At 37.7% G+C, this 16,533-nt stretch overlaps 1 protein-coding gene across 4 annotated transcripts in view; it reads left to right on the plus strand.

Moving 5' to 3' along the window:
* Window positions 1-16,533, plus strand: part of CPNE8 (copine 8) — a 240,834-nt gene that overhangs the window by 76,354 nt on the left and 147,947 nt on the right. For all 4 annotated transcript variants that reach the window (XM_073877714.1, XM_073877713.1, XM_025879525.2 and 1 more), the window contains one exon: window positions 3,225-3,264. In XM_073877714.1, coding sequence (XP_073733815.1) covers window positions 3,225-3,264 — 40 coding nt within the window. The remainder of the gene's footprint in view (window positions 1-3,224; window positions 3,265-16,533) is intronic.

Genomic DNA, 16,533 nt, shown 5'->3' on the forward strand with positions numbered 1-16,533 from the left:
GATAGAAAGTTGTAATGACAGAGAAAGAGAGGGAGAGACAGAATGAATATGTCTTCCTTTCACAACTGGACCAAATTCCTGTAAGTTCTGATTAATCCATAGTAATTATTATTGTTACTTTAATATGCCTGAGATATATATTTAAGATTAGTTTATCTACTGAGTTCTAAAATTCTCCTGCCTATTTGATTTGATGTGTACTTCTTCATTTAAGAGACATGGTCTCTCATCATGCTGTGTATGTATCACAGATAAAGTCATAAACTTTGGCATCTATTGATTTTGTTACAATTATCACACTGATAATGGTATTGGTACTTCATAAATCTCTTTTTTGTCACAACTGAAAACTATTATTGGCAGAAAAACTACACAAAAATGCCTTTGAGCAGGAGGTGTGGGTAGTTACATCACTATATAACATGAGCCAGAGAAGAGGAGAAATGAGATACAGTCTTTTTCACTCTTGTTTTTTCACTTAGACTGGAACAGCAACAAGATGGTTAGGAGTCTAGATTTGTCTTACCTAGCAAATTATTTTTCTTCTTGATAAATCAAATGGTGATATTTGTGGAATGTATAATGTTATTGTATTTTATTTTTGAAGGATCTCAAGACTTTGAGGAAAGTAAGTTTTTTAAAATTTCTTCCCCATACTGTTAATTCCAGTTTTTCCCATTGGTTAAGGACTCCCTTAACAATGTCAAGGTCTAATTTTGAGAGTTTTCAGTCACTTTTGTTTATTAGAACCATCTTATTTTGTTAATCATATGTACTCTTCACTTTAAAACTTTAATCTCAAACTTACTTCAAAACTCTTCACTTCCTCTCCCTTCAGTTGGAGCTATTGTTTCAGCTACTTGCAGGGGAGCAGGGGTGGAAGAGGGAAAGGTAGATGAGCTGGGGCCGAGGTGTGGGTCTCTTATCTTCTGAAGAATCTAGACCTTAAAGGTAGCACAAGTCACTCACTGTGCTTCTTCCTCTGTTCTCAGAAGGCATTTCTTAGGGCTGTCACCTGAGATTGTCTTTTATTGGCAGCCACAGGCCGGACTCGTAGGTAGGTTCTGCAGCTCAGCAGCATCTGACTGGGAAAACAGATGCTGTCTTCTCCTTCTTCAGGCACCTCAGATTTTGGAGTTCCCCTTCTTGACTTTGGGGAGTGGAAGGAACCTCCTCTTGCCGCCCAAGAAGTAGGAATAGCCTGTCACTTTATGAGTCAGTTTGTGGAGAAGGGTCTGACTCTAATGAGAGTGACTCTTGAGCACCTCTGAGCCAAGCATGAGGGGATACTTAGCATCTTTGGTTTTCAGTTGGGGCCTTCATTGGAATTTCAGAAGTACAGGAAAAACTCTAGTCAATATCTGTTACCTCTAATTGCAAACGTGATCCTTAGGATCTACCCAGTTCAGTACTCTGGTAATAATATTTCAGTAGCAGCTTCAAGTTTACAGAATTGGCCTGAGTAAATTCAGGCAGTGGGGATGCACCCTCTTAGGGGTAAACTACTTAGCTTCCTGCTTTCCATATACTCTCTTCTCCTTAATGAAAGTATGGCACTCATACACATCATCACACGCATACATTTTAACTATCTCGGATGTAGTGTTTGTGTCTGACCTCTGAGGGTGAGGCCCAGAGTGGTCTTGATACTTTTAGAAAAGTTAGAAGGAAAATTCCATGGAAGGAAAACTCATGATAATTTCAAATGCATTATAATCCGACTTATTACCTAAAGCCCGCAGAAGTATGCTGTCAATTGCATAGTTTTGAGATGTTAGCATTAAAAAAGCTTTGTGAAAGGGGATTGTATTTGAAGATACTTAAACTCTTGGTGATGAAAACATAAACTCCTTTTCTTTTTGCTTCCTTTAACAAAACTGAGCACACCATGTTATTTCTGCCCGGTCCACAGTATACCCTTTATAGAAAACGGTTTCCGATTCTTGGGAAGAAGCCAGCACAGTTATTTTTCACCTTTGATATTGCTGTAGTTGCTAATTTCAGTCTTACTCTTTAAAAAATTGTCTTGAATAAAAAATATTTCTTTGTACTAACATCTGTAGGTTTTCAGTAGATGTTGGCAATGAGCTGATTGAAAATTCTAGGTTACAACTGTTCGGAGTGATCCAAATGCCCTGATGGGAAGGAGAGTAATTTGTAATTCTTCCCAGGCAGGTGTTTTTGCATCACACAATTTTGAAGCCGGTCTGTGGTGAACATGCTTTGCTTAAGGAGTAAGTGAACCTCTGCTCAGCATTGGTACCTCCTGCGAACTCTGTTTCTTTGCCTTTTATTGATTGAGATCCTTTGTTTCTCTGTAAAAACATTCTTGTTATGTGAGAGCGAAGGCTTGAATTAACCTTAAAAAAAGGCAGTTAAGTTTTGGTAGGAAGCTATGCACAAGGAGTGTGAAAGGAATCTGATTTGGAAGAAACACTGGAGCCAGTACAAATATTTTCCTACTTAAGACTTCAGCGATTTGAGGTTGTTTTGACTATTAGCAATCTTAACTTTTTCTACAAATTCTTTAAAATGAGGGGCTAAAGTGATAGTGAGTGATGTTTTCCCAGGATCATTCTAGGAAACATTTATTTCCATTACCCACTGGTCAAAAACAGAACAGAAAATAGTCCTCTATGAATGTATTTTTCTTTCTGTAAAACACACGGTTTCCCTAAGTCCAGTGATTGGGGAAAAGTAATGTCTCATTACTTTAGCCAAATTTCAAAGTTAATGGTAGCATTTAAAATACTAAATAAAAATTAAAATGAACACAAACGACAGCCTGTTAACCTGCTTATTTTTTAATGGTATCCAGTGGAGAGGAATTGCAGTTGTTGGGGAATTTTGAGCAGTATTAGGATACTATTGATTCACACAAACGAGAAGGCTCTTTTTTGTTTTGTTTTATTTTTCCTTTATAAGCTTTTTTAACAATGGTACAAAAGAGAAGTTTTAAACTTTCTTATCAAGCGGCAGAATTGTTGACTGAAAATATCAGGACCTCTGCTTAGGTTGCAGAAATAAAAGGACCCAGAGATTGTCAATTCTACCATTGTCGTATATATGACAGATTATAAGAAACTTCTAAATTTGCTAGTTTTTCATGATTGATTTGATTGAGTCTATTTATATTATTTATGGGTTTTTTTTGTAAAAAACTGATATTTTTCTGTAGCTCTATTTTGTGGAAATAATTTGAGTTTTCTGTTTTAATCTTGTAGGTATGATGTTGATTCCAAGAGCCCCAACCTGTCCAAACATGTAAGTTTATACTTTATGTTTTAATGATGATTCCATAATAGAAATTACAATATCATGATTTACGATTGGTATTTATGTTGGTATATTAATATTAAAGATATATGTCCCTAACTTTTCATGTAATAATTGTCATAGAAAATAAATAGCATTTTTCAAGGACCCAGAATAACATTTGGAGGAACATATTAAAGCAAAGATATCTTTCGTAGGTGAAATGGATTAATCTTTTTTATTATTTACTCATATATTTTTTAAAGACATGCTGCCAGTTCCCTGCAGAGTTTGGAGTTGGATCGGGTTAAGCAAGATGGAATAGTGAGCCCGTGTCATTTGGAGAGGCTTCCCTTCCGAGAGAATGAGAAGTTCTTGGTGTAGGCAGAGTGATTTGCTACTTTGGCTGTCCTTGTGGTCCATTCGTTCAGTGATATTTTCTAAGTGCCTCCTCTTGCTGGCATCATGTCAGTTCCTGAGGGTACAGTATGAGCAAGGTGGACATATAGAGTCTGTCCTCAAGGTCACCTACGGTGTCTTTTTCTTCCTTTTGGGTTCTGATCGTCCCTCCCTCTACCCACTGCTCTTGTGTCAAGAGCTCTACTCCCAGGCCACAACTATTCCCTGGGGACATTCCCAGGTTTAGGAGTTCTGGAGGAAGGGATGAGGGCGAGATTCTCTGGCCGAGCACTGATGATCTGATCAGCCTGTTGCTTGAACTGTGGGAATGGAATTAGGCCAAACCAGGAGGAAGGGCTGCACCAGGGCTGAAAACAGCATTCGGAAAGGAGTTTAACCAGGTTCCAAGTGGAATCTGAGTACCTGGAGGTAGAATTGGCAGTCGTGCCAGGTTTGAGAGGTGAGAGGCTGCATGGAGTCAGAGTCGTGCCCAGAAGGTCAGAGGGGTGAGAATTTTCACTTCTCCATTGTTGTAGCCTGTTGATTAGAATAGATGGAGATATATGATTTCCAATATAGTTTGGAGAGGGATAATGTCATGATTCAGAGAAGAGAGTTAACGTTATTCCAGGCTAAGAGGGTGATTTGGGGAAACTGGAAAGCTGGTAAAAATCACAATTTACTGTTCTTGTCCTTCATTGTAAGGAAGCTGTGATACTCATTTTTGTTATGAAGCATAGGGCAGAATCACTGAAGAAGCGTTCAAAGAAAAGTCTTTCCTTTTTTTTTAAAGATTTTATTTTATTTTTTATTTATTTGAGAGAGAGAGAGAGCACACAAAGGGGAGGGGCAGAGGAAGAGGGAGAAGCAGACTCCCTGCTGAGCAGGAAGCCAGGTTGACACGGGGCTCCATCCCAGTACCTGGAGCTCATGACCTGAGCAGATGCTTAACCTGCTGAGCCACCCAGGAGCCCCCAAAGAATAGTCTTTCTGACTGACTTTTCTACAAAATGAAAATGAATACTGTAATAAGCTCATTATTCCCCATAAGTACAGTTCATTGCAGTTGCCATGCCACCTTCCTGCTCCTCATAAGATTTATAGCATTGTGGCTGGACATTTAAAACTTATTGCATAGCTTTGTATTGGAAGTTTTCCAAATTCCACTGGACGAATCAGAAAAAGATTCTGTTTTCTAGTCAAAATTTCATTGCAAGGAAAGAAAATGCATTCATTTACCTCACGTGTAGGTGGTTAATATTAAAGAGATTTAGAAGCGTCTCATAAATGTGATGAGTAGCTTGCCCTTATAGGAACTGCAGCTAGAAACAGGTGTGTGGGCTGGGACTGAGACAGCTATTTTCTCGATTTCTCTCCCTCTGAGGCCACATATTCTTTCCATTATGATTCTTCTCTGAGCTTCTGTTTCTCTCCGAAGACCAAGTCTTTCTGTTTGTTCATCTTTGTGCACGTAGGAAAAATGAACTCCCCAAACCCTGAGTGGACATAGATTTTCAAGTGCCCACTCTCCCTGAATATAGTTTCTTTGTTTCTCAGTTCAAACTCCTTTTTTAGAGGGCATGATAACTGGGCAGTTAAGGACACTTCCATGGGGTTGGATATTTTGGGGGTGAGTGTGAAGGTGGTAACATGTGGTCCTTAACCAATGTCGTTGCTTTGAGTCCAGAGCAGAGAGTAGTATATGGGATAGCAAGGTACCTCAAACATGATTAACTATATTTCCCTTAAGTAATCTGTAATTATTATTATATAAGATATATACTATAGAAGCCGTGCATGTACATACCTTTTAAAACTTTTGCAGAATAGCTTTTTGTATTTTTCCCTAAGAAACACTTCATGTCGTCTTCCTGATACCTTGACTCTGCTCCACCCTCATGCTATCTCCTTTACCACCTTCTTATCACCATAGTTCTTTTCAGAACAGCCTGGGTTTTTACCATCTTACTTTACTGTGTTCTGGTTTTCATTTCTGCTTGAACTATCCTGACATAGGTTAGAGAAAAATTTCGTGGGCTCTCTTCACTTTCTATTTTACTTGAATTCCCCATCATTTTGGACAAAATTGACTGCTCTGTTCTTGAAATCCTCATCTCCTCTGACTTCCACAGAAATGCCTCCCTTGCTGGGGCACCTGGGTGGCTCAGTTGGTTGAGCGTTCAGCTCTTGATCTGGCTTGGGTCATGAGCGCAGGGTCCTGGAGTCCTGCGTTGGGCTCCTGCTCAGTGGGGAGTCTGCTTCTCTTCCTCTCTCTCCCTCTGCCCCTCCTCCTGTGCACTCTCTCTTTCTCTCTCTCAAATAAATAAATCTTAAAAAAAAAAAAAAGGAAATGTCTCTTGCTTCTTTTCCTACCTCTGTGTTTACTCATTATCTTTTTTTTTTTTTTTTTTTTTTTTTTAGTTTCTCTTCCTATCCCTTAATATCAGTGTTTTTCCTGGTTTTGTTTTCAGTTTCATCTCATCTCACTGTATCAGTTCTCCTTGGGCGATCTCAGCCATTTCCATGCCTTACCCTGATGACTCCCAAGTGTCTGTCCCTCTGTGTACCTCAGCAAATGCAAGTTTCTAGCTGCTTGTTAGATATTGCCTGGTAGATATTCTGCAGAAGCCTAAAACGCAAATATATCAAAAATGTATGACCTTTTCCGTTCCAGTTTTGCTTCTCTGCTTGTATTATCTATTGCCAGAATTATCATCAACACAGTGTACTTAGAACACTTGGTTGTGTCGTTAACTGCTTTCTGTCTCACATACCATACCTTGGGAATGACCAAATCCTGTTCATTCTAATGAAGTATTAGTTCTCTTTTGTCTTCTTCCTTTCTTAACTGTTACTTAATTCAGATTCTCATAACCTTTCTCCTGAATTATCACATAGCTTCCTATAGTTCCTGTGATTTGTATTACCTTATATTTTAAGGTAGTCTTTACATTACTCTCCATGTTAAATTTCTTAAAAATATTTAGTAAGCAATACAAATTTGTTAATAAGTGCGTGAGTTTGTAAATGGATGAAGCATTCCAGAAGAGGGAGGAAATGTGTTTTTGAATTGTTAGAGATTACTGTCCTGAATTTCTGTTAGAAATTAACAACCAAAGACCTTCCTAATTTGAAAGCATCCAAGTACAGATTTTAGGTGAAAGAGCATATAACTCATTCAACCCAAAACGAGTTCAGGAGGCATTTAGATCAGAGGAGCCAATAAACAAAGTAGGTCTACTCCCTGAGGATACAATTGTTTTAAAGTGTGGTTGTCTACCTGCCAATTTTGCAAAGTGAAATAAAAACTGGAACCTTTTAGGAGAGACTGCAAAGTGCCTGGGCTTGCATGTGGAGAACAGGCACTTACCTTTCACAAAGGGCATTTGGTAGCAAGAGAGACTCCATGAGTCAACAGTAAGAAAATCTTTTTTTTTTTTCCCCATTCTCATTTCTGATAAGTTTGGCAGAAACCCCTTTCAGGATGACTTTATTTGATTTCCAGTACTTAAGGATCTTTGGTCAAATTCTTAAATTTTTGGAACTAGTAGGGAAAATGGTGATATAATACAGAATTTTACCTTAGATTTCTAACATTGCAAATGAATACAAGGTGAGTGGATAAAGGATCAGTATCCTTTTAACTGATTTTATTAGTGGTGGAAAAGTTCTTAGTGGAGAAACATTATGCTCCAGGCTGACTTACGGAATCCAGGGACAATTTCCTTTGCAGGATTTATCCATTTTATGATTCTCTGAGGAAATTACTGAAATATTATCCACCCCCTGAAGTGTGAGATCCTGTGAACAGAATCTGGCATTTTGAATTCCAGCTTTGTTCTCTTAAGTTGCTGTTGAACCCACTCATCTTAATGCCATTAGCGGAACTACGTAGCATACTTTCATTTGCATAATTTCATTGCACTAGCCAAATCATTAATGAAAAGATTAATAACAGGACCATAATTGGTGAATCTAGGATTCTACTTGGTGTTCTGGACCAAATGACAACAAAACTGTACTTTGTGTACTAAATTTTCATACCCACTAGGCAATCCAAAATGCATTTATTCATGTGGTTGATTCCAGAAGGTACCCACTACAGTTTTTGTTTTAGACATGTTAATGGCTCACTGGATTATTTTGGCCATGAAATACCAGCCTTTAGTGAAGATGTGTATCTTCTTTAATATGTTTTCTATGTATCATCTGTATAAGCTTCCACATGTAGATCAGTTGTATTTGAAAATTTCATTTGAAAGATAATTGTTTGAACCATGAAGTGCATTTTCTCATAGAAAGAGATTTATAAGTGGGGCACAATTTTTTTTTCATTAGAAAAAAGCCAATTTAACCCATATATAACTGAACTGAATTCTGATGCATTTTAATAAATCAGGCGAGCAATGAATGTATTTCAGGTGCTGTTCAAGTGCTGAGGAATGTAGCAATGTATAAGACAAACAAGGTCCCTGTCCTAAAATAGTGTACACTTTGGAATTGGGGAAGTGGAGTGGGCAGATTTATTTAATAGAAACTAATGCAAAATGATTAAGATAACTTGTTTTTCTATACACTTATAAGCTACTGATACTGAGAGAGAGTGGCCAATGAACACTAGCTAGAAGCTTTTGTTTCCCTCATACAGGAGAGATTCTGCACCAGTTCTCATCCTGGGTATACTTGCAGAAGAGAAGGAGGGTACTATTGAAAATCTACAGGAAGAGCATTCCAGGCAAAAGGAACAGCAGTGCAAGGACTTTAAGTCAGGAAAAGAACTTGGAATGTTGATGTGACTGAAAGATAGCTACCATCTATAGAGTACTGTGAATGATGAGGGTGGAATGAAATCGTTTGAAAAAATACACCGAATTTAGATGATGTGGACATCTGTAGGCCAAGGCTTACAAAAAAAGTTTTTAATGGATTTTGCTGCAGGATGATGTAATCTGATTTATATATTTAAATAACAACTGGTAGCTGAAGTGGAGGATGGGGTTGGGAAGCAAAATTGGAATTAAGGAGACTGTTAGAGGAGGTCATTGAGAGGACATGACCACTGGTTGACCCAGGAGCTGAACCTGATCCCTTCTTCCCCTGACCTTGACATGTATGTTCTTCCCACTATTGTGCCCACTGTCCTGGTTTCAAGGACATAGCCTTGAGAGAGTAATGTGTTATTGAGACCATCTGGACTGAATATATGACTCAGCCCTATTCAGGCCTCTATAAAAAAGTCTTCAGATTCTGGCAGGCAGGTGTGGAGAGCTATTCACCTTGCAGCCCCCAAGACAAGCCTCATATGTAAACTCCCTTGCTTATTAAACTTGCCACCTACCAGTCTGGAGTGGCTTTGCCTTTTTCTTCAGTCTTTCCTTACCCTCCATGTATGGGGGCCAGTTTTAGATTTCACCCGGGGAACTCCCCTGATTGTGAACCAAAAAAGACTAGTAAGTCTTTGTAAGGCTGCTGCAATTTGACTAGATGGTGGGTATCACCCTTGAAGGGCTAAGAAGTGGTCAGATTTTGGTGATATGATTGCTGATGAATTGGATGTCCAGCAAGAATATAAGAGAAGAAGTTAGAATGACTCTTAGGTTATTGGCAAGAGCCACAGGATAAATGGTATTTAGCTAATCGCAAGGGGCACATTGGGGAAGAAGAGATTGAGGTGGTGGGGCAAAGATAGACAACTCAGTGATCAAGGCAAGATTATGTTTTTTGAGACCCCAATAAGCATCCAACTGGAGAATAGAAAGATGGTTTTGGGAACCATCAGCCTATAGAGTTAGAACTCAGTAAAGTCACCTAAAAAATTTATTTATATATATATATATATATATATATATATATATACACACACACACACAAACACACACATATATAACTATATGTGAAAAAAATTTATATTGGAACTCAGTAAAGTTACCTAAGAAATTATATATATAGGTAGATAGATAGATGTACATATATACATATACATGTATGTATATACATAAACATACATGTATACATACATATATACCTGTATATATGTATCTGCCTATCTGTATATGACAAAAAATACATAAATGGGGAAGAGAATAGAACAGAAACTAGAAACTTTGGTGAACTGAAGCATTTAGAAATTTAGGGGAAGAACATTAGCCAGAATTATTTTTAGAAGCTGGTCAGGACATGTCACTTTCCAATTCAAACCCTCCAATGGGTTCTCTACACTCTATACTCATGATGGAATTCACAGTCCTCCAGGGGCCCCTGGTTCCCTCCTCTCTTTTCATTCTCTGCCTTGCTCATTCTGCTCCAGCCCCACTGGCCGTCTTGCTTTTCCTTGAACACCCCACTCATATTCTCGTCTCAGAGACTTTGTTTTTGCTTTTTTCTCCAACCTGGGATGCTTTCATGCCAAATACTCAACATGGTTCTTTTTCTCACATTATTTAGATTTCTACTAAATTGTCACCTACTGAGAAGCCTTTTCAATAATAGCTTTCTTTTTCTACGTAAACATGCTTTCAGGTCCTCAATAGATGATGAGAACTAGCCTTATAAGCATATTCAAGATAAAGTATTTATGACTGATGTTTTATAAATGGATTATGTTTCCATTTGCATTTTCAGTAGGGTCTTGTGAATCTTAGACTTTAAGACAGAGATAGGGACAATGACTGAGTTAGGTTTCATGACAATATCTTCAGCACTCATTAAGTTATATTAGGTGTGATTGTTTGCATGCAAAACTGGCCCTTATTCAGGTGGGATTCAGTATTAATACTATTATCTAATATCTAATTATCTAAAAATGCTATAATACACTTCATATCATTTATTAGCAATATGTAGTAAGTTTTCTCATTATTTGGCCTATCAACTGTTTAACCATGATTACTGGCAGTGAGAATATTTGACTTAGTTTCTGTAAGCATATCATATTTCTCACTTCTTTGCTGATGAGAACTAATATTCTACATAAAGTGATGTGTTCCCAAAAGGTAAATATTTTCCATAGATTTGTCTTTTCTTTGAATAATATAGCTTTATTTTTTAATCTGTATATAATATGGTTTGCAATTACTAAATAATATATGTTGTGGATAATTTTTAAAAATTGGTTAATTTAGATCAATGACCATCCACTCATTGTTGAAAGCTTCTATTTTTATTCAGTGACTTACTGAACTGCTTTCATTTGGACACTTAGCAAACAAAGACTATTTTGAAAATCAACATTTGTGCTGGGGGAAAAGAACTAAATACATTCAGCTTTAGAGTATAATTTTGAAATTATATTTGTGACTTAACCACTGATGTCTAAGTTTAGGAATTTTATTAATCTCATGGAGGTAGATTAGCATTTTTGATTTGTAGATGGATCCATCCTTAAAAAAACCAAATCCTTGCTTAAAAGAAAGTTGTATTATGTTAAAATGTGACAAATTGTTTCTACTAAAATATCGAGTCCAATTGTTTCATGTTGAGTTTGCCTTACTTCCAAAATAGCATAGAGATGTACTAACAACCATAAAGAAAATGGAAGTCATTATTGGAGCACAGAAGCACTATGCTGGATTATTATAAATGATTGCCATTTTAGGATATAGTGAATATCATAACTAAGTCACACCTCAATCCTTATAGTGGATGTGATTAGTATGAATTAATTAAATACGAAGGAAGTCAGCAGTATTAACAAGGAGTATCAGCAATAAAATAGATAATGCGAACAATAAAGTTTCACAGGTAATATAAGCTTTCCTCATCAATTTTTTTCCACAATGGTCAAAATATTGTAAAAGCAGTAAATTTTGTATCACTTAATTTCTCTTTCTCTTACTGGTTTAGTTAGCATGAATGTGCTTAAGTCAGTTAAATGATCACCAAATGGGTACAAGCAATAAAAGGAAGTAAATCATGAGTCTGTCTTATCAAGAACTGAACAGTTGACTACACCCAATTAACTGTACTGTGTCAAAACTTAGCTGTCAATAAGTCTGTTTAATGTCTTTTAATCTAAATTATCTATTAATTAGAGATACTATATTTTCAGATGCTCCTTGATCACTTCATAAAACAGGAAAGCCATTTATAGATTACTTTTGTAGACCTTTTAGGAGAAATACGCCACACTATTGAATTCTTATGAAATTTTTTATGATGATGCTAATGATCAACTACAGTTGATTCACTTTGTGATAGTATAGAAATCAAAAATTTCACTTTCCTTTAATGCCTCCTGGTCACTATACCATTGTTTTAAAAATGTCATCCTTTTACATGAGCATGTTTATATACATACTACTTAACAATGTTAAGATGAGTTGGTATATAAGACACATTCGTATTTTATAATGAAACTTAAATTGAGCATTTGAATTGGCCGTAAGTGTAAAGGGGATATAAAATATATTATTTTATTCAAGTAATTATAGTATCTGCAGTACTGGAATCTAGTGGCAAGGAATAAATTTTGAGTATATAGTAATATCCTTCTAACCCTAGGGAAGTAGGGAGGAGAAGAGAAGCATATCTTTATTAAATGCTTACCATGTTCCAAGCATCTGTTCTAAGTGCTTTTCATGCATTATCTGCATATACTATCTTATTAAGTGCTTTGCATATATCATCTTATTTATCGCTTCAACAACTTAATATGTAGGCATTATTTATTATGTCTATTTTATAGATCAAGATACCGAGACATAGAGTCATTAGTAAGACTTAATATTAATCAGTGGTCAATAGTAAGATTTATATGAGTCAGTGTTCAGCCAGAATATAAACATAAGCAATACAGACACTCATATTTTTCACTCTTAAGGAGTATGTTATACTGCTTTGCTAAATAAATAAATAAATGTATGCATGCATGCATGTTTGTAAAAGGTCTTTTAAAAAGGATATATCAGAATTAATACTGATAACTAGCAAGCAAGCAAATAAACCAACAAACAAAACCAGTTCCTTTATGCAAAGCAAACTTATTAATATGTGTGGAATTATTAAAGTACATAGCATTGGAGCAAGATGGCGAAGGAGTAGGAGAACTGGATTTCGTCTGGTCTCAGGAATTCAGCTGAATAGGGATCAAACCATTCTGAACACCTACGAACTCAACAGGAGATAGAAGAGAAGAATAGCAACAACTCTCTGAACAGAGAAGCGACCACTTACTGGAAGGTAGGACGTGCAGAGAAGTGAAACCGAGGCGATATTCGGGAGGATAGACGGCGGGGGAGGGGACCTCCGTCGGCCACTTCTGGCAAGGGATAGAGCCACGGAGCACAAAATCGGAACTTTTAGAAGTTGGCTCTGCTGAGGGACGTCACTCCAGTGGCTAAGCTGAGGGTGGAACCCTCGCGGGACAGTGTGGTCTCAGGACCCTCGGGGTCACAGAAAGACCGGGGGTGCCTGAGTGCGGCAGAGCTCCCAGGTATCGGAGCGGGGAAGCTGGCTGCAGAGATGGAGCCGAGGCACGGGCTCTCAGCTCGGGGTTGCCATAAACTGTGATCCGCGGCCCAGTCGGGCCACTGCGCCTCCAGCAGGGACCCAACAAGTGGCAGATCCGGGGAGACTCCCCTTCCTTCCCAGGGAAGAGCGGCGCAGGAACGCACCGCAGAGATCTGCTGGGTTTGGAGACTCCACATGGGGTTGGGTGCCAGAGATGAACGCTCAGGCACAGGCCGGGTGAGCGTGGAGTGCGGCCGGAGACTGGGGACACAGAGTGACTGACTGCTTTTCTCTGGGGGTGCACTGAGGAGTGGGGCCCCGAGTTCTCAGCTCCTCCAGGCAGAGGTTGGAAGGCCACCATTTTCACTCTAGTCCTCCAAAGCTGTACCGAGAACTTGCAGGGAACAAAAGCTCCTGAGAGCAAACCTGAGCAGCTTGCTTAGGGTCAGCAGGAACAGCCAGCAAGCCAAGACCAAGTTTACCGATCAAGGAGAATGGGAGAACTCCAGCGCTAAGGGAATACTGCACATACAATTCCTGACTTTTTTACCGTGATTCATTAGTTTTTCAAAGTTAATATTTTTTAGCTGTTTTTTTTTTAATTTTTCTTTTTCCCTTTTCCAACCAACATCTTATCAATCCCTTTTTAAAAATTTTTTTTTATTTTTCATTTTTAGAGTCATACTTTATCCCTTCATTGTAGTTACCCTTATTTTTGACATATATATATATAAGTTGTTCTCTCTTTAAAATTTTGAGATACAGTTTCTTCTAACGGATCAAAATATACCCTAAATCACTAGCGTACGGATTTGTTCTAGTCTCCTGCCTGATCACATTCTCTCCCTTTTTTTTCTTTTCTTTTTTTTTAAATCTCCTTTCTTTTTTCAAACAACTTCTTATCTTATCAATTCCTTTTATAAAATCTTTCATAATTTTCATCTTTACAGTCATCTTCGATCCCTTCATTGTATCAACCCTTATTTTGTACATATTTAAGTCTTTCTTCCTTTAAAATTTTAGGAGGCACTTTCTTCTAACAGACCAAAATACGCCCAAAATCTAGCGTGTGGCACTGATCTATGCACTAGTCTGATCACATTTGATCATATTCTGTTTGTTTTTGTTTTGTTCTGTTTTTGTTTGTTTTTATCTTTTTCTTTTTCTTTTTTTTCCTCTTTATTTTTTCTTTCTTTCTCTTTCTTTTACCCTGGTTTCAGGTCTTTTTGTATAGAGTATATTTGCTGGGGATGTTGTTAACCTGTTAGCATTTTGTTCTCTCATTCATCTATTCTCCTCTGGACAAAATGACAAGACGAAAAAAATCACCCCAGCAAAAAGAACGAGAGGTAGTACCATCTGCCAGGGACCTACTCAATACGGACATTAGTACGATGTCAGACCTAGAGTTCAGTATCATGACTTTAAAGATACTAGCTGGGCTTGAAAAAAGTGTGGAAGTTATTAGAGAAACCGTTTCTGGAGAAATAAAAGAACTAAAATCTAACCTAGTCGAAACCAAAAAGGCTATTAATGAGGTGCAATCAAAAATGGGGGCACTAACTGCTAGGAAAAATGAGGCAGAAGAGAGAATCAGCGATATAGAAGACCAAATGATGGAAAATAAAGAACCTGAGAAAAAGAGAGAGAAACAACTACAGGATCACGAGGGCAGAATTTGAGAGATAAGCAATATGATAAGACGAAACAACATTAGAATAATTGGGATCCCAGAAGAAGAAGAAAGAGAGAGGGGGCAGAAGGTATATTGGAGCAAATAATAGCAGAGAACTTCCCTAATGTGAGGAAGGAAACAGGCATCAAAATCCAGGAGGCACAGAGAACCCCTCTCAAAATCAATAATAATAATAGGTCAACACCCAGACATCTAATAGTAAAACTTACAAGTCTCAGAGACAAAGAGAAAATCCTGAAAGCAACTCGGGAGAAGAGATATGTAACCTACAATGGTAGAAACATTATATTGGCAACAGACCTATCCACAGAGACCTGGCAGGCCAGAAAGGACTGGCATGATATCTTCAGAGCACTAAACGAGAAAAATATGCAGCCAAGAATACTATATCCAACTAGGCTGTCATTGAAAATTGAAGGAGAGATCAAAAGCTTCCAGGACAAACAAAAACTAAAGGAATTTGCAAGCACAAAACCAGCCCTCCAAGAAATATTGAAAGGGGTCCTCTAAGCAAAGAGAGACCCTAAAAGCAGTATAGATCAGAAAGGAAAACAGACAATATACAGTAACAGTCACCTTACAGGCAATACAATGGCACTGCATTCATATCTTTCAATACTTATCCTGAATGTAAATGGGCTCAGTGCCCCAATCAAAAGACACAGGCTATCAGATTGGATTAAAAAACAAGACCCATCATTATGCTGTCTGCAAGAGACTCATATTAGACCCAAAGACACCCCCATTTGAAAATGAGGGGGTGGAAAACCATTTACCATGCTAATAGACACCAAAAGAAAGCTGGGGTGGCAATCCTTATATCAGACAAATTAGATTTTAAAACAAAGACTGTGATAAGAGATGAGGAAGGACACTATATCCTACTTAAAGGGTCTATCCAACAAGAAGATCTAACCATTGTAAATATCTATGCCCCTAACATGGGAGCAGCCAATTATATAAGGCAATTATTAACAAAAGCAAAGAAACACATTGTTAACAAGACAATAATAGTGGAGGACTTTAACACCCCGACTGAAATGGACAGATCATCTAAGCAAAAGATCAACAAGGAAATAAAGACTTTAAATGACACACTGGACCAAATGGACTTCACAGACATATTCAGAACATTCCATCCCAAAACCACAGAATACACATTCTTCTCTAGTGCCCATGGAACATTCTCCAGAATTGATCACATTCTAGGTCACAAATCAGGTCTCAACCAGTACCAAAAGACTGGGATTATTCCCTGCATATTTTCAGACCACAGTGCTTTGAAACTAGAACTCAATCACAAGAGGAAAGTCAGAAAGAACTCAAATACATGGAGGCTAAAGAGCATCCTACTAAAGAATGAATGGGTCAACCAGGAAATTAAGGAAGAATTTAAAAAATTCATGGAAACCCATGAAAATGAAAACACAACTGTTCAAAATCTTTGGGATACAGCAAAGGCAGTCCTAAGAGGAAAGTATAGAGCAATACAAGGCTTTCTCAAGAAACAAGAAAGATCTGAAATACACAACCTAACCCTACACCTAAAGGAGCTGGAGAAAGAACAGCAAATAAAGCCTAAACCCAGCAGGAGAAGAGAAATAATAAAGATCAGAGCAGAAATCAATGAAATAGAAACCAAAAGAACAGTAGAACAGATCAATGAAACTAGGAGCTGGTTCTTCGAAAGAATTAACAAGATTGATAAACCCCTGGCCAGCCTTATCAAAAAGAGA

The sequence above is a fragment of the Callorhinus ursinus genome, unplaced genomic scaffold (genome assembly GCF_003265705.2).
Source record: "Callorhinus ursinus isolate GAN/ISIS: 27379988/994484 unplaced genomic scaffold, GSC_fseal_2.0 scaffold27, whole genome shotgun sequence".
Lineage (NCBI taxonomy): Eukaryota > Metazoa > Chordata > Mammalia > Carnivora > Otariidae > Callorhinus > Callorhinus ursinus.